General features: G+C 39.0%; 1 protein-coding gene across 1 annotated transcript; it reads left to right on the top strand.

Annotated features, from left to right (window-relative positions):
* The first annotated feature begins 2,461 nt into the window (after positions 1-2,461).
* LOC123238883 (ecto-ADP-ribosyltransferase 5-like) lies at positions 2,462-9,153 on the top strand. Its single transcript, XM_044666130.1, has 3 exons — positions 2,462-2,536; positions 5,700-6,405; positions 9,125-9,153. The coding sequence occupies exons 1-3, from the start codon at positions 2,462-2,464 to the stop codon at positions 9,151-9,153; spliced, it is 810 nt and encodes a 269-aa protein (XP_044522065.1).
* Positions 9,154-18,688: the final 9,535 nt, after the last annotated feature.

Raw genomic sequence — 18,688 nt, 5'->3', positions numbered from 1 at the left:
TTTTGTTTTGCATTTTTTAAAAATTTAGAATATTTTTCCATGGTTACATGGTTCATGATTTTTCCCTCCCCACCTCTGGGAGCTGACAAGCAATTCCACAGGGTTATACATGTATCATAGTTCAAAACATATTTTCATGTTATTCATATTTGCAGTAGAGTGATCTTCTAACATCGAAACCCCAATCATATCCCCGTCCAACTACATGATTGATCCTATATTTTTCTTCTGTGTTTCTGCTCCCACAATTCTTTCTCTGGATGTGGATAGTGTTCTTTCTTATAAGTTCCTCTGGATTGTCCTGGATCATAGCATTGCTGCTCATAGAAAAGTCTGTTGCATTCGATTGTGTCACTGTATATTAATCTCTGTGTATAATATTCTCCTGGTTCTGCTCCTTTTGCTCTGCATCAATTCCTGGAGGTCTTTCTAATTCAAATGGAAACCCTCCAGTTCATTATCCCTTTGAGCACTATAGTATTCCATCACCAACAGATACCACAATTTGTTCAGCCATTCCCCAATCAAAGGGCATCCCCTCATTTTCCAATTTTTGCCACAACAAAGGGTGTGGCTATAAATATTTTTGTTCAAGTGTTTTCCTTATTATCTCTTTGGAGTACAAACCCAGCAGTGGTACGGCTGGATCAAAGGGCAGGCAGTCTTTTAAACCCCTTTGGGCATAGTTCCAAATTGCCCTTCAGAATGGTTGGATTAATTCACAACTCCACCAGCTGTGTATTAGTGTTCCAATTTTGCCACATTCCTTCCAGCATTTATCACTTTCCTTTGCTGCCATATTGGCCAGTCTGCTAGGTGTAAGGTGGTACCTCAGAGTTGTTTTTATTTGCATTTCTCTATCAGGAGGGATTTAGAACACTTTTTCATGTGCCTATTGATAGTTTTGATTTCTTCATCTGAAAACTGCCTATTCACGTCCCTTCACCATTTGTCGATTTGGGAATGGTTTGATTTTTTGTAAATTTGACTTAGTTCCTTATATATTTGGGAAATTAGACCTCTGTCAGAGTTTTTTGTTATAAAAATGTTTTCCCAGTTTGTTGCTTTCCTTCTAATTTTGGTTGCACTTGTTCTGTTTATACAAAAACTTTTTAATTTGATGTAATCAGTCATTCATTTTATGTTTTGTAATATTCTCTATCTCTTATTTGGTCTTAAATTCCTTCTTTTCCCACAGATCTGACAGGTATAGTCTTCTATGTTCACCTAATTTATTTGTTTGTTTGTTTGTTTATTTATTTGAAAGCCCTTACCTTCTGTCTTAGTAAGGTTTAGGCAATGGGGGTCAAGTGACTTGCCCAAGGTCACACAGCTAGGAAGTGTCTGAGGCCAGATTTGAACCCAGGACCTCCCAACTCTGGGCCTGGCTCTCAATCCACTGAGCCACTCAGCTGCCCCATCACCTAATTTATTTATGATTTCACTCTTTATATTTAAGTCATTTACCCATTTTGAATTTGTCTTGGTATAGGGTGTAAGATGTTGATCTAAACCTAATTTTTCCATACTGTTTTCTAATTTTCCCAACAGTTTTTGCCAAATAGCGAGTTCTTGTCTTAAAAGCTGGGATCTTTGGGTTTGTCATACACTAGCTTGCTGATTGACCCCTCATCTTGCAGACGTGATGGTACATACAATTTGTCCTGGGGTCTCAAGAAACTCAGGCTAGAAAACTCCCACAACACAAGATTGAGATCTTGATCGTAGGAAGGAAGCTCTTCTATCTCTTGAATGGAAGGAATGGGCTGGGTAATGATTATTATTCTAGAATATTGTTCTAGATTATTGTTCTAGAATTTAACCTACAACTATATTTAGACATACTATCTAAACTTTTCATTGTTCAAGATTCCCATAAATGTTTTTTGTTGTTGTTTTTTTTTAAACCCTTAACTTCTGTGTATTGGCTCCTTGGTGGGAGAGTGGTAAGGTTGGGCAATGGGGGTCAAGTGACTTGGCCAGGGTCACACAGCTGGGAAGTGTCTGAGGCCAGATTTGAACCTAGAACCTCTCATCTCTAGGCCTCACTCTCAATCCACTGAGCTACCTAGCTGCTCTCTCCCGTAAATGTTACTACAAAGTCTGGGGCCATAAAAGAAGGATACCAGTTTGACCATCTCTTTCTAAGCTACAAATGACTTGGATTTAAATAATGTTAAGCTAAATAAAATCATTTCTGGCAGACGTTTTTCCTAAAATGCGGAGTACAATATTTAAATATTTTTCTTTAACAATAGGGAAAAGCAAATTGGCCTGTTTGACAGAAGCATAGAATAAACAAGGAGAACTGATGTGAAACCAAGAAGGTAGACTACAGCTAGATTATGAAGGCTTTTTACCTCAAGAAGATTGTATTTTATTTTAGAGGCAAAAATAATTTATTTGTTTGTGTTTCAATTACAGGGAACAAGGAAGAGACCACAGACAAGGAGATCCTGAAATGGACCTTAAATGGAAAATTATCACCATCATCATACTTATAACTTTTGCAATTGTTGCACTGGTTACATATGAAGTAAGTAGTCCTCGTTATCCATAGACACTCAGTTTCAGGTTTTGGAGGTGGTCTTCATAGGAGCAGAACGACGGCAATTTTAGTGTCAGCATTGCTAGCTGGCTGGTGCAACCAGCCAGGTTGGCATGAAAGCCCTGAGAAGCCAAAGTGCCTGGGACTTGAACCCCAGGTGGGGTTTGGACTTGGTACTGTACAAATTGGACTCTAGGGAGCACTGAGCTAAGCAGCTGAAACTGAAGACAAATAACACAAAGCAGGGACCTCCCCCCCCCCCCCATCCCCTGAGCCAGGTAAAAGAGGAAGAATTAAGAAAGGGCAAGTTCTTTCCCCTTTTTCATTGGTTCAGTTCATGATGACCATAATGGGTGAAAGAATTAGAGCACAATCAAAAAGATGGTGGAAAGAGACAAAGTTGGTGTCATCAGTTTTAAAGATGCAGGCAGCCCATCAAAGAACACTGCCCCGTTCATATGATAGGAATGCAACAGGCTACATTCTAGACCAGTGATGGGCAAACTATGGCCCACGGGCCAGATGCAGCCCCCAGAAATGTTCTATCCGGCCCACAGGACATTTTTCCTAATGTGATGAATACAAAAGAATGCAGGCTATGAGAAAAATAAAAATTTTCCTCTCTTTCCTTTCCTCCATTTTCCTTTCCATTGGCCCCCTCTTTAAAAAGTTTGCCCATCACTGTTCTAGACAAACTAGGCATGTTCAAAAGCTGATTTTACTCATAGGGAAACACACACATATATTCTGAATGATATCTTTGACATTGTCTAATGTGTTGGAACATTCTATTCTCCCTTCTGCTTTCTCGCCTTTCTTCACTTGCCTCAAAACATCCCTGACTTCCTTCAAGGCACAGGTGAGATGTTACCCATATAAGACCATTTCTGATGACTGTGGAGTTACTGCTTTTTCCCTATTAAATTGCTTTGTGTTTAGCCTGTATATACTTTATATAAGTGAATCTCTATGTGGGTATTGTTTTATTCCCTGGCATTCCGTTGCTTCCAGGATAAAATATAGTCAGCACTTAAGGCCCTCCCCAGTTTGAGTTCCACGTGTGTTTTCTGAGAAAAAACAACACAGTCAGACATTGGTCAATCCTTCAGTCCATATGATTAATCAATTTCAAATTCAATAGACTAAGCCATTATCTAGTTTTCATCTCTCCAACTTATCCACAATATCATAAGAGACTTTGTCAAGTACCTTATGGAAATACACATGTACTCTGTAATAGAATTCCTTTGAGACATTAGTTTATTCAGAGATGAGTCTTGAATGGATGTTTTCCTGACCCAGAGAATGATCCTCCATCTACTATGCAATGCTGCCTCTCACACTAAGTGATGATGTGGTATAATACAAAGAGCTCTGAATTTGTAGTCAGGAAGACCTCAGTTAAAATGCCATCTCAGACAATTATTTGCTATCTAATCCTGGGCAGGTTACTTAACATCTCATTGCCTCAGTTTCCTCATCTGTAAAATGAGAGTTGGACTCTAAAGCCTATTCCAGCTCTAATTCTATAACCTTATGATAACTGTTCATAAAGAGATCAAAAGTCCTCCTAAAATGTTTCATATTTTAGTCTCATTCCTTGTCACATTCTCTATCAGTGTTTCTGTAATTTAAAGAACCTCCTGCTTTATTCTAACATACAGGCTTTAGATTATCATTTTATTTATTTAGATTATCATCAAATCTCATAGGAAAACCTTGTAGTAGATAGGCTCTGGACCAGCGATTCCTAAAGTGGGTGCTACTGCCCCCTGGTGGGTGCTGCAGCGATCCAGGGGAGCAGTGATGGCCACAGGTGCATTTTTCTTATTAATTGCTATTAAAATTTTTAAAAATTTAATTTCCAGGGGCACTAAGTAATATTTTTTCTTGAAAGAGGGCAGTAGGTCAAAAAAGTTTGGGAACCACTGCTCTGGACTACCTTTCCCAGCCTCTATTATTATTGGCCAGTCAGATCCTCAGAGTATGACAACAAGTACTTCCCTCAAGGTTCTAGAGACCTCTGAGACGTTGAGGTGCCTTCTATTCCTATAGCTAATGAATCTTAATTTTGTTGTTGTTCAGTAATTTCAGTCATTCCAGTTCTTTGTGACTTAATTTGAGGTTTTCTTGGCAGAAATACTAGGAGGTTTGCCATTTCCTTATTCAGCTCATTTTACAGCTGAGGAACTGAGGCAAGCAAGGTTAAGTGACTCACCGAAGATCACATAGCTAATAAGCATCTGAGGCCGTATTTGAACTCAGGAAGATTCCATTCCCAATGTTCTATCCTCTGTTCCACCTAGCTGCCCTTTTCCTCTAAAAGCAATCACCACATAGTATCTCCCCAATATCAGCAGTTAGGTGGATAGAATACTCAGCCCAAAGTCAGGAAAACATCTTCCTGTGTTCAAATATGTCCTGAGACACTTATTGACTGTGCGATTGTGAGCACCCTATTTGCCTCAGTTTCCTCATCTGTAAAATGAACTCAGAGAAAGAAATGGAAAATCATTCCAATATCTTTTCCAAGAAAACCCCAAGTGGTGTCACAAAGAGTTGGACAACTGAAATGACTGAACGACAAATAAATTTGGTCATTTGCTTTCTCATTATCAGTGGATATAAATTAGCTCTTACAGAGGGATATTTACTGAGAAAATAGTAGATAAGCAAGAGCCCAAGTATAAAAATTCTAAAATCTGAATCATACCCTCCCTTTATCACCTCAATCCACAGGGAGAATGAGCTCAAATTTACAGCAGGATTTACAAAACATTCTATCTACTACCCCAGCCTAGGGTGAGTGGTTCTTCCTGATCCTGGGAGTCCTTTTGTCTTACTTCACTTTGGGGTGAGGCATAGCCAATCTTCAATTCTACGGCTCTTAGCAGCTGGGTCAATCCCTTCTGGGCTAGTTCAGTCTGACACTATAATCCTATCTTCACTTTAGGTGGCCAGATAAAATAATTCAAACATACAAGAGACACTGAGGTGTCTGTGTATGTACTCATATGTGTATGAATAAGTATATATGAGCAACTGTGCATACAAACACACATCAGCAGGCTTGCTGTTTTTTAAAATTTTTTAGAAATATTAAGAATTAAAAGCATCTTGATTGTAGCTAAAGTTTTCCTTTTTTCCTCAGCTAAAAGTTGGATTTAGGAAAAATTACATGAGCCTTGAACTCAATGCTTTTGATGACCAATATATAGGATGTGAAACAGAGATGATGAAGAATGCAGAAATTCTCTTGGCTAATGAAAGAGAAAAGGACCCCCAGTTAAATGATGTATGGAAGAAAGCAGAGGAGAGATGGAATACCCTTCAAAATCTCAATGTGAGGCACATCGAGAAGCCTTTTGCAATTGCTGTCATTGCCTACACCAACCTTGAGATTCCATTTTATAGGAGATTTAATAATGCAGTCAGAACATGTTGTAAATCCAGAAATGATTACATGAAAAATTTCCATTTCAAAGCTTTCCATTTTTATTTGACACGAGCTGTCCAGCGTCTTGCAGGACCGTGCATGACTGTGCACAGGGGCATAAGTTTGAAATTCTATCCTGGCAAGACAAGTAAAATGCGCTTTGGCCAATTTGCCTCATCATCTATGGATATAAATGTGGCCAAAAGTTTTTCAGGGGACTCAGGGACACTCTACAGCATGACCACTTGTATTGGAGCTTCCATCCAACATCTATCATATGAAGCATCACAAAAGGAAGTGTTGATCCCACCATATCAAGTCTTCAACATGACCACTTTTGAATCCAGTTCCTCTGGCCTCCACACAGTCAGCCTCAAAAATTTAGGTGTCTGTAGTAACTTTAATTGCGCATACGTAAAAGGTGAGTTGGGATGTCTGAGAAGGGGTATGAACAAGCTGGGCTCTGCAGAATCCAGTCTGGAAGCCATAGTGAGTAGACTGTCATTAAGTGATACGTATGCCCACGTCCAAGAGGTCCACATGGATTGTTTAAACACATTGATCATGGAGGGGGCTGAGGAGGAGAAGGGATTGATATAATATGACATCTGAAATGATCTCTTGGGAGAGAGGAGAGCCCAAGGCAATGCCAGTACCAACCAACTGTGCTAGCTTTGGGGTAGGAAACAGGGCAGGAAAGGATAGGCAGTTGCTAGAAGCACCAAAAGTCTGGATGCTCCTTTCTGAAATCTCCAAAAGCAATTCTGGGCTAGAATTAAACTTGTCTCTTCCCTAAATATGGTTGGTTTAGGAGGATAATAGATTCAACATATAAGCAGCATTCTTGGTTGCTCTCCTTTTGCTTAAACTTGCCAGTTTAGCCTTTATCCATCAGATGCCAGAGACCCAAAAGACCTCACAAATAGCAAGTAGTAACTGCATTCACTTATCCAAGAAAAATAACATACAGAAATTAGAGAAGGTGTGCAGATGATAAGATACCAGAACACATACAAGAGAGAATAAATTCTTTAGATGGGAATGAGATGACATATCAGCTCAACCAAGAGAGAAGTCACAATCTCACTCAGAGGGAAATTTCTTTTCTTCCTTCCTTCTTTCCTTCCTTTCTTCTTTCTTTTTTTCTTTCCTTCCCTCTTTCTTAATTAGTTAATTAAGTTTTATTTTTATTTTCAGTTAGAAGTTCTCTTCCTCCCTTCCAACCCTCCCTTACCTTTTGAGAAGGCAAGAAATCAAGGGAAAGTTTCTAAAGTTGAGTCTATGCAGGCAAGCTAGAAATCAGGGACAAGTTGAGAAGCTGGCTTCCCCTACGTGTCTGCAGTACACTCTCTCTGTGTCTCTCCCTCTGTCCCTTTGTGTGTGTGTGTATCCCTCTCAAAACTATCACAGACTATAGGCCTCTTCTTCCCCAAAGCTCTCAAACTAACTCCACCCTTAGGAAAAGACAACTTTGCAGGTTCCGCACTCTTCCCACCAGTTAGAAATCTCCTTACACGTGCAAAATGGGTTGCAAACCATTCCAAGCTTGGAAGTCTATTTTAAGATTAAAAAACCTGCATACAAATCTCTACCCCTGGCAGTTATTAGCCACATAAACCTGACCAACTCACTTCACATCTACAAATTTAAGTTTTATCTTCTATAAAATGGGGGCAATCAGATTTACATGTCTTACTCCTCATTCTTAAGAGAAAAAAGCACTTGAAAGTCCTAAAGTGCTCTAGAAATGTCAGTAGGGACAGCTAAGTGGTAGAAATGGATAGAGTAGCAGCCATGAAGTCAGGAAGACTCATCTTCTTGAGTTCAAATCCAGCCTCAGACACTTACTAAGTGCTTTATGACCCTGGACAAGTCACTTAACTCTGTTTACCTCAGTTTCCCCATCTAGGAAATGAGCTGGAGAAGGAAATGACATATCAATCTAGTATTTTTGCCAAGAAAACCCCCAAATGGAGTCATGAAGAGTCAGACAAGACTGAACATCAACAAAAGTAATGTCAGTGACTCCTTTACTTTGAATTATACAATGTAGTTTACAAAGTCTTTTTATACATCTTATATCTCATGTAATACTGAGAGAGAAGCCAGGCAAGGATTATTATCCTCATTTTTATAGATGAAGAAAATAGGGTCAATTGAAGCATTCTTCATTCCTTCTAATCTACTTCATTTCCTTGATTTCCAGCTTATATCCTTAGAGGTATTTCTCTCTGACTCTCCATCACTGACTCTGTTTTTCTCTCTTTACCTGTTTCTTTCTCACTCTTTCTGACTTTCTCTCTGTGTCTCTCTTTATATCTCTATCTCTGCGTCTCTTACTCTGCTGTCCTGGGAAATGGGAATTTACGAGTCCACATCATGCCTCTGGTACCTGCTGACTGTGGTGACAGGCAAAGCTTCATTTTCTTCATCTTCAAAAGGGGAATAATAATATCCCTAATAGGATCCGGATCTTTTTGACTCCAAGTTCAGCATTCTAACCTCTATGCCACCCTGCCTTGGGACAGTCAGTTGATCTGAATTGACTATATCACCACTGAGGTCTTGGTGAACCACTTCTCCATGATAATGGGCCACAGTTTTCTTATCTGTAAAATGAGTTGGAGAAGGAAATGGCAAATCACTCTAGTATCTTTACCCAAAAAGATGAAGATGAAAAATCAGACATGACTGAAATGACTGAATAAAATGACAGAGTTAGAATCAAAGGCTCGGAGATTTCTATTTAGAGCTAGATGAAACTCCAGACACTATTGAATTCTAAGATTTTCAGGGTTTCTAGTCTACCTCCAATCCTTTCTGGAGACCCCTTAATGTAGATCATGAATCATAATAATAGATGGGAAATAACAGGACCAGTTAATGATGAGTAAGAGTGAAGTCCTAGGCAGGTATGAGACTGGGAGATTCAGGGGGCTGAGGGTAGTGTATGGGGCTCATTCCAAAGTTATAAGTAATAAAGCAGGAAGAGGGTGTTCAAGCTGGCGGGTCCTCAACTGTTTAATTAGGTCATTCCCAAAGCTGTGGTGAGGTCTGCTGTGAGGACTGGGCCTTTAAGCTTAGGATTGCCAACCTTAAAGTCTAACACTAAGAATTGATTGTGTCTGTCTCTGTTTCAGGAGAGAAGAAAAACATCTGTCTTTCCTAATCTGGTAAGGAATTTCTTCCCCTCTATCCCCAATAAGAGCACACGCCCAATGGGTCTACAAAGACTGTGTCTTTTCCTCTCACCTCCTACTGAGTGGCCTTTAGAGACCTTGTCTCTGCTCAGGTGTCTAATGAAATCACATAGAGTCAGTCCATCCCAGGGCAGAGGCAGTTTTTCTCTGCCTCAAATGTCCTCATCTGTAGCAGGAAAAGTGAGGTTCTCAGCCTCTCAAAAGATGACTTTTTGGTTTTCCAGTAATAATGGGAGGAGAATTAAGGAAAGGTTCCCCCACCGAACTCACCCCTCTGCTTATATTCTTTCCTTCCCAGATCTTGGAATATAGCCTGGACACCTAACTCCCCTGCCATTGCTTGGCCTTGTCATTCTTCAACTCCAGGAATGGATCTACCTCTAGTCAGGGCTCTGACTGTACTTGAAGCTCACATAGGGTTTTCTTAGCACTGTGAACTGTACTGCCAACTAATTAAGAGGCAAGTTGGGGAAGGGGATTGGTCTGGATTTAGTCCAGAGGTTCTTAACCTTCTTTATGTCTTGGCTTCCAGTCTGATAAGGTCTATGAATCTCTTCTCAGAAAAATACCTCTAAACGGAAAAAATAAAATACATAAGAATACAGAGGAAACCATTTATGTTGAAATACTATAGTTAGATCAATTAAAAAAAATTTACAGAAGACTTGTGTGAACTGATACAGAATAAAGTTGGCAGACCCAGGAGAAAAGTTTTATAAATGACAATGTTTTAAAGACAAATAACTTTGAAAGATTTAGGAACTCTGGCCGGTATAACAGCTCAACGTGATTCTACAGTACTTGGTAGGAAACATACTATGCTCCTCCAAATAGAGATGTGGACTAAGAAGGCAAAATGGGACTTTTATGGGGAGTTCGGAGGACTTGGACAATGCCAAAAGTTGTGTTGCTTAACTATACATATTTGTCACTGGGTTTTTTGCTTCATTGCTTATTTTTGTTTTTGTTTTCTTTCTCATTTTTGGGAGAGGTTAAGGGATAGGATGGGGAGAAAAAAATTAACAAATATAAAAAAAATTTCTCTTGGTCTCTAAGAAAGGCACACTGGGGTTATCTCTTATTATATTATCTCTCTGTATTTAGATTAGTTTTTCTTTTCAATGTATGCTTGCTATGCTTATGTAATAATAAATAAATAAATTCACAAACTTCAAGTCAAGAACTCTTGGTTTTAGGTACACTTCCCCACTCTCCAACCCAGACAATCCAAAGATGATAGAAATGTGAAATGTTGAAATTGAAAGAATAAACAGTGCATCTCTCCCTTTTAACTATCTTTCTCCTGGGTACCTCCTGTCATACTGTTTCCTGAGCTGAACTTCCCAACAACAGCAGACTTGCCCTGCCATCTATATTCCTCAGGGTGATGATTGTTGGTGACACAATCTGTACTTTCAGCAGGCTCCCTGAAAAATGATGAATAGTTTTATGTCTTAGTCTCTAGCTCTTCAAACACTTGTCACTTGGAATCCAATGGATTAGTCAATCAATTGATCAATAAACATTTATTAAGCATCAACTCTATGTATCAGGCACTGATCTACAAAGAGAGGGAAAAGAAATGAAGTTCTCAGCCTCTAAAAAGGTGACTTTCTGCACAGAACTATACACATACCAGTGAGCTCTTTCCTCAGATTGGAATTTAAACTCAAAAGCCTAATCATGTGACTGGAACACATTCCAACTTGGGTTTGCTGATGTTTTTCAACTTCTCAGAATAACCCCAAGGAAGTAATGAATGGAATTAACTAAGAGGTGATTAAAAGAAAAAAGTAAACATTCAATGCCCAAGGGAACTGAGTAGGCCATCACTGCTCCTGATAGAATCTGAACTGAGGCCTTATTTTGAGGATTCAACTGAGTTTTGTGTCACTATGACACCAAAAAGGGACAGGGACCTCTGTTCTAGGATCAAATACCATTTAATCTTTTTTTTTTTTTTAACCCTTACCTTCTGTCTTAGAGCCAATACACAGTATTGGCTCCAAGGCAGAAGAATGGTAAGGGTAGGCAATGGGGGGGTCAAGTGACTTGCCCAGGGTCACACAGCTGGGAAGTGTCTAAGGCCAGATTTGAACCTAGGATCTCCCATCTCTAGGCCTGGTTCTCAATCCACTGAGCTACCCAGCTGCCCCCAAATACCATTTAATTTTGATTTCATCTTTTTCAATTACTATTATTATAATGTGCATGGTTATCAATACCATAGAACACTCCTATAACATCAAATAGTACTGACTACCCTGGTCCCAATGCATGGAATACCAGGTAGGTTAGATTTTCCTACTACCCCAAGGTTCTCTGGTACCCTTAATGGGATTTGGGAAGTATCTAGGCTCTTTTCAAAGAGCTACAACCTCCTCAGGGTTGTTCCCTTGATTGTTATTTCACTATTTCAGAAAGAATAATAAAAAAATGTACAAATTTACTCCTTCAACACATGAGGAGCATAATCCTCTTCCCCACCCACCATGTATCATCTAATTCTCTAGGAGGAGAAAGGTATTCGAATCCTAAATCAGTTTGCTTCCTTTAGAACACAAGCCTCCTCAAAAGTCCAACACTACCGGGGGCTTGAAGCCCAGGGTCCCTGGCTTCTTTGCAGAGGTGGTTGACTGCTCCATCCTGCCTGTAATCCTGGCTCTGAGATAATTGAGGCTCATACTGTCAAGTCCTCTGAAAATCACTTCCAACACCTGAAATCAAGGAAAACAAACAGTATAGAACAGAAACAGACACCCCCAAATTCATTTCTAAAAGCTGAGAAAGAGGTATGATAAGAGAAAAGGAGAAAGGAATCCTTTCTCTCTAACCAGTTAAGTTCATGGTGCCCGGACTACAGGTGAAGTGAGATCTTCATCATCTAGACTTGCCCAGGGTCATTCAGGTGATAAGTATCTAAAGTTAGATTTGAACTTAGGAAGATGACTCTTCCTGACTCCAGACCCAGAACTCTGTCCGCTATACCACCTAGCTGCCCTTCTTCATCATCTAGGAAAAGCTGGGAAGAGCAATAGAAAGAGAGTGAATGTCTGTCTCACCGATTTTAAAGATAAAGGCAAATAATGAAAGAAAGCTATGCTAGCCCGTGTGGTAGAAGACACAGAGGTTTCTACATTAGAAGGCATAGACAAACATGGGTTACACGAATAAACATACGAGGGGTGGCTAGCCTTACCAATAAATTGAATATGCCCAGAGTTTTGTGCCTCAGTTTACCTTAATTTTTAAGTGTAACAGTATATAATAAGCATTGTTTTCTTCATCCATTCCCACTGGCATCTTATATTCAACATCTCTAACAATCCAATCATCTTCTACCAACCAAAACCATCATCTTTCCCCAGAAAGATGCTCCTCCTCTCTTTTCTGTTTCTGTACTCCAGGACACATAGCACTTGATGACTGCTTACATAGATAGTGACAATTAAGAAAGAAGAATCCAAGAGGATGCCAAAATTTGAATTTGGATTTCTAGGAGGAGAATGACTACTAGGACATTCTGAGTTTGAAACTCAGGAAAACAATGTTGTATTAAGAGTAAGGGGAAACTAGAGAAGATAGAGTCTGGGGAGAGCTCATGTTTCCATGTAAAAAGAATGTCAGATGTTCAAGGAACAGTGGGACGGACATTGTGGAAAAGTGGCAATATATGAGGCCAGGGCAGAAGGTGGAAAGTTTTCTGCACAGGTAGGTGGTCAAAATCTATCAAGTGAGGGAGACAAACCTGACCTAGCTAGGAAAAGAGGGATGAAATAAAAGGGAATTTTTTTTTTTGCTTTCTTTGTACCAGTTATGAAATCCAAATATTTACTTTGTTTTTCAAAGCTCTCCTAACCCCACTCACTGTCATATTGAAACTAAAAGTTTTGTTTTAGCTAAAAAGGATGCACTCCTTCTCCCATCACCTAGTGTGAGGTACAGGGTAGCTCTGAGCTCCTTTTCCTCTTGCTCTCTTTAAAAAAAAAATAGATTCATTTCTTTTTGGCACCCTGATCACTTCCTAATCTACAAGAGTCCTAAAGTAACTTTCCATAGATAACAGGTAAGCAAAACCATACAATATGAATAGTCCTTTCCATTGGCAGCATAACTGACATGTGCTTATAATTTTTTTCAATTTCTTAATAGAAATGAAGTATGTTTTAACCTCAGAAATCCAGAGGCAACACCAGTCATTGCTTTTTACCTGAAATCTTTTGTAAAAGATCTGATGTTCCATTTCTTTTAATTTTCATAATGACATTGCCTTTTTTTTTAAACCCTTAACTTCTGTATATTGGCTCGTAGGTGGAAGAATGCTAACGGTGGGCAATGGGGGTCAAGTGACTTGCCCAGGGTCACACAGCTGGGAAGTGGCCAGATTTGAAGCATTACCTTTTATACAAGATTTCCTTAAAGTCTTTTGGTTCATCCCAAATTTAGATAATTTTGGAATTTGTTACAGTATGTATTATAAGTTATTGGTCCATTTCTGATTCTCACCAAACTGCTTTCAATGTTTCTGAGCAGCTTTTCTCAAAAAAAAATAATAATCCTTCACTAAGGAGTGTCTCTTCTTGAATTTCTCAAGCAGGAAGGATCTATATTCCTTTTCTTCTAGGTTTTGCTTATTTCAGCTATTTCAGATCAACATTTCCAATACATCTAAGGCAAGAGGTGAGAGATACAGAGCCTTTAGGAATCACTCTTGTTAGATGCTTTCAATCAACTCCTTTTAGATCTTGGATATGAGACATTTATTAGAGAAACTTGCCATGAAGATTTTTTTCCCCTCACTTAACTGCTTCCCTTCTAATCATAGCTATATTCAATTGGCTTGTGATTAAACTGTCCATTGAATCTCCGATCATCTTTAATCCTTGTCTAGTCATTAACTCTTCCTCTATCTCAAGATCTAAAAGGCTATTTTCTTCCAGCTTCTTTAATTTGTTGATAATTTGATCTTCATATTTAGGTCACATATCCATTTGAAACTTATCTTGGAAGAACAATATATACTGTGATTACATTTTTTAAAATAACAGCCATAAAATCAAGAAAAAAAGAAGGTATCAGAGTAAAACAAATTCAAAGGAACTCAAAAACAGAGGATGTTTATATTACCACACATGTATAATTTACATATTTTAGACAAATTGTAAACAATATGGATTTTGTGGAGCACATAATTTTTATGCATCTATTTAAATATTTTTGGTGGTGGTTTTTAAATAAGCAATAAAAATAAAAGACTTCTTAAACTAATAAAAAAAAGAAACTTACCTTGGTGTATGGTTCAAGGTGTTGGTATAACCTAATTTATACCATATTTTGCCCAGTTTTCTATTCCAGTGGCTCCATAGCCTCTCCACCATCAAATATAAAATTCCACTTGACATCCAAAGAACTTCACCTAGTCCTAAATAGTGAGATTATCAAGTTGAAAAAATAGATAAATGATTTCTCATCACGAGTTGGCTTTTATTCTTTTTTTTAAAACTCTTATTTTCCATCTTAGAATCAATATTATGTTTCAGTTCTATGACAGAAGAGTGGTAAGAGGTAGGAAATGGGGGTTAAGTGGCTTGTCCAGGGTCATACAGCTAGGAAGTGTTTGAGATCAGATTTGAACACAGCACCTCTAGTCTGCAGCCCTGGCTCTCACCCCATTCTTAAGAGGAAAAAAAAGTTCCATTCACTTGATCCCTTAAGGTATCATCACATCTTTCTTTCTACATGTCTTGCCCCTATTTGTTGCATCCTCCACATAGGCACCAATGATTATCCTAGAGTAGAAGTCTGACCATAGCACTTCCTTACCTAAGAAATTAAGACAAGAGAGTCAGTTAGTTCCAGAGTAGAAGTAAAAAAATCTCTGCTTCTTACTCTGGTTTTCTAAACATATAGTTCCTCCTCCCTTTCCCTGACCAATGGCTTTTGAACGTCATGCCACTTGCCCTTACATAGCAACATTACACCAGGCTATCAGGCCTCACCATAGACATGATCCTTGACTCTGTGACTTCTATGTCCCACCACTGGGGTGCTGCAGGATGGAGGTATTTTACTTCACGCAGAGGTTGGTAAAACTTCATAATAGGGAATTTAAGAGTAAGTGAGTAAGTTGTTACTACATTTTAAGATTTGTGATAAAGGAAAGAAAAGTCAGGCACAGTTTAACGTGCACTCGTGATTTTTAGAGAAAAGATTTCAAAGCATTCAAAGAAAGAGTAGAAAGCATCGTGTGGCCTAAAAAGTCAGAGAGGAGGTCAGTCCAGGAGGATCTCCAGATAAAATTTGGAAGACAAAAAAAAATCAATTCTAGTTGTTTTTCAGGGACAGTTCCTTAAATGGAGAAAAAGACTAACATTATTTAGGGAGACAGATGGATATAATTCTAGCCTGATATTCTTTCTTTAAAGAAAGCAGAGCATGACCAACCTCTGGCACCAATCTCTTGCTTCCCCCACCCTAGCAGAAATCAAACTTCATTGGAGAAGGGTGGATGAAGCGAATTCTAGAGACATCTAGTGATGGGCAAGTCACTTGACCCCCATTGCCCACCCTTACCACTCTTCCACCAAGGAGCCAATACACAGAAGTTAAGGGTTTAAAAATGTAAAAAAAAATCATAAAAAAAATAATAATGGGGGGCAGCTGGGTAGCTCAGTGGAGTGAGAGTCAGGCCTAGAGACAGGAGGTCCTAGGTTCAAACCCGGCCTCAGCCACTTCCCAGCTGTGTGACCCTGGGCAAGTCACTTGACCCCCATTGCCCACCCTTACCAATCTTCCATCTATAAGACAATACACCAAAGTACAAGGGTTTAAAAAAAAAATAATAATGATAGCTAAGATTTATAGAGCACTTTATAAAGGTTTTACAAAGCACTTAACAAGCATCCTACTAGAGCTGACAACATCCCTCTAAGGTAACTACTACATAATTTTTGTTGTGGTTGTTCAGTCATTTCAGTCATGTCCAACTCTCATGACCCTATTTGGATTTTCTTGGCAAAAATACTAGTGTGGTTTGTAATTTCCTTCATTTTACAGATGAGAAAACTGAGGAAAACAGGGTTAATTGACTTGCCCAGGTTCACCCAAATTAGTGTCTGAGAACAGATTTGATGAGTCTTCCTGACTCCGGGACCAGCACTCTATCCACTATGCTACCTAGTTGCCCCACTATAGAACTACAGACCATCTTTTTTAACCCTTTAATTTTATAGATGAAAAAAAGACCAAAGATAGACAAGAACCTGTCCACAGTCATGTGGTTCTTAAGAGACAGGAATCAAATCCAGATCTTCTAGCTTCAAATCCAATTATCAGCCCCTTACCACATACACATGAAAATGATTTGCAAAGATTGATAGATTTTTTTTTAACCCTTACCTTCTGTCTTGGAGCCAATACTGTACATTGGCCCCAAGGCAGAAGAGTGGTAAGAGTAGGCAATGGGGGTCAAGTGACTTGCCCAGGATCACACGGCTGGGAAGTGGCTGAGGTCAGATTTGAACCTAGGACCTCCCATCTTTAGGCCTGGCTCTCAATCCACTGAGCTTACCCAGCTGCCCCAATAGATTTTTTTTTTTAAAGGAAGGGATAAAAAGGCTTTGGAAACGATATCTAACTCTTGGCTCATAATTTCATATCTTTTTGATTCCTTTGATCATTCAGGACTGAGATTTCCCTTATCCAACCAGGATACCAGGATGTAAGAAGGAATTTTCCATCTGTCCTGACAACTCCCATCCCTCACTAGCTATAGTACCAATTTTCAGAACCTGGATGCCCAAGATTTGTGGAGTCTAAACTTTAGGCAACAAACAAGAGGAAGATGTCCTACTACAAAAAAACAATTAAGCTTTATATTTACTGCTGAGACTTGTTGGGATAAAAGCCATGACTAGACTATGGTTCTGTATGGCATTTCATATTCTCAAGAAACAAAATGAGAGTAGAATGAATAGTACTCTATGTTTAATAGATATGGTCATGGTAGGAAATCTGGGAGCCAGAGTGAGAAAGTATGGCAAGCATTTCAACTTAAAAACCTCATGGGAAGAGAAACAGAAGGGATTTTGTCATTAAATTGTGTTATAAATCACCTGGGCAAAACAAGAAAATAGAGGCATTTGGGGAGACAGAGTTTATGACCAAGTAGTAATGGGAGAATCTTAGTTATCCGGTTTTCTGCTGGAGTTCTCTATTTCTCTGTTTCTGTCTATTTGTCTGTCTGTCTCTCTCAAAAACAGAATAGCTAATAACTTTTGACTCCTCTTAGCCCCCAACTTTCATCCTTCAAAAGAAAGGAACAACCACAGGGGAATTCTATTCAGCATCTGACTCTCACCAACACTCTGATAGCAAACCTCAATAATAAGTAAGAGGCTCAACTGCCTCCTTGCATTAAGAACTTTTCTTCCTTAACCTAAACTTTGGATATGGCACCCACATTCTAGGCATCCAGGTTCTATGTCAGGGTTACAGCTGGTGAGGGTTGGGGGAGGAGTGACAGGACAGATAGAAATTTTCCTTCCTTGGTCCCAGTATCCTGGTTGGATGGTTAAATTGAGAAAATTTCATTCCTGAAGGAGAGACCATTTGGGGTATAGAAGGAGGGGGCATACAGGCATAGGATTTGGGTTAAACAGATTTCCAAGAGTTCAGAGAAAAGATAGGGAGCATCTCATGGATTGATTTCTCATGGGAAGGTTAGACTAGATGAGATGGAGATGCTTTAAAAAAAAAACACTAAAGACAATGGGGGGGGAGACTCTAGTGAGGAAGAAAAATGAGATTTGTTTGACAAATTAGATTTTTAAATGAAATGTATAGAAGATAGCATTATGGCCAGGTAACAGAGGATGAACATGAGAACATGGAATTGTCCTAGGAAAACAGTGTCAGGTAGGCTGATGTTCAAAAGGAACTAAGGCTGTCCAGGGAAAATAAAGACCACAAAATGGGGACAGAGGGGTAGGCTATATTGGGAGGAAAAAGGAGGATTCAAGAAGGAATTGGACCACTAGTTGTGGCAAATAGGGAGATGATAACTAATGATAGAGAAAAGATAAGAGTTAAAAAATTATTATTTATTTCTATTTTCTCTGCCAAGGAGAATGACTCTAAAAATGACTATGCAAAAAGGCCTAGGAACTGGTAAGAGAATAGAGCCCCTAGTAGCCTTTGTTGAGGGGTGAAAGGGGACAGAATCCACAGTTATTTTGCAAAATCTTGATGGACTCATTCTCCCACTGCATGGTGGCTTAATATTAGTCTTCATCTTCTGCTGAAGGAAAAATAAAATACAACAAATTATATAAGAGCAAGGTAAAGCAGATGGTTCCATTCATTGTTCTAACTACTTTTGTTCTTTGATAAAAAGACCCTGAAGTTTTGTTTTAAAAGTTGTAAAGGGTCCCAGCACTTTCCCTTAATCTTTTAACTTTAAATTGGTAATGTTTTCTCATAATAGATTCTGACAATTGTATTCTA

The sequence above is a fragment of the Gracilinanus agilis genome, chromosome 3 (assembly GCF_016433145.1).
Source record: "Gracilinanus agilis isolate LMUSP501 chromosome 3, AgileGrace, whole genome shotgun sequence".
NCBI lineage: Eukaryota > Metazoa > Chordata > Mammalia > Didelphimorphia > Didelphidae > Gracilinanus > Gracilinanus agilis.
The sequence above is the reverse complement of the archived record's forward strand: the minus strand, read 5'-3'. Positions and strand labels throughout refer to the sequence as shown.

Excerpts from the sequence above, each read along its gene's own strand:
- LOC123238883 (XM_044666130.1), top strand. The coding sequence starts at position 2,462 with ATGGACCTTAAATGGAAAATTATCACCATCATCATACTTATAACTTTT. Across the intron at positions 2,537-5,699 it reads TTGCACTGGTTACATATGAA|CTAAAAGTTGGATTTAGGAA; the intron begins GTAAGTAGTCCT and ends TTTTTTCCTCAG. Across the intron at positions 6,406-9,124 it reads TAATTGCGCATACGTAAAAG|GAGAGAAGAAAAACATCTGT; the intron begins GTGAGTTGGGAT and ends TCTCTGTTTCAG.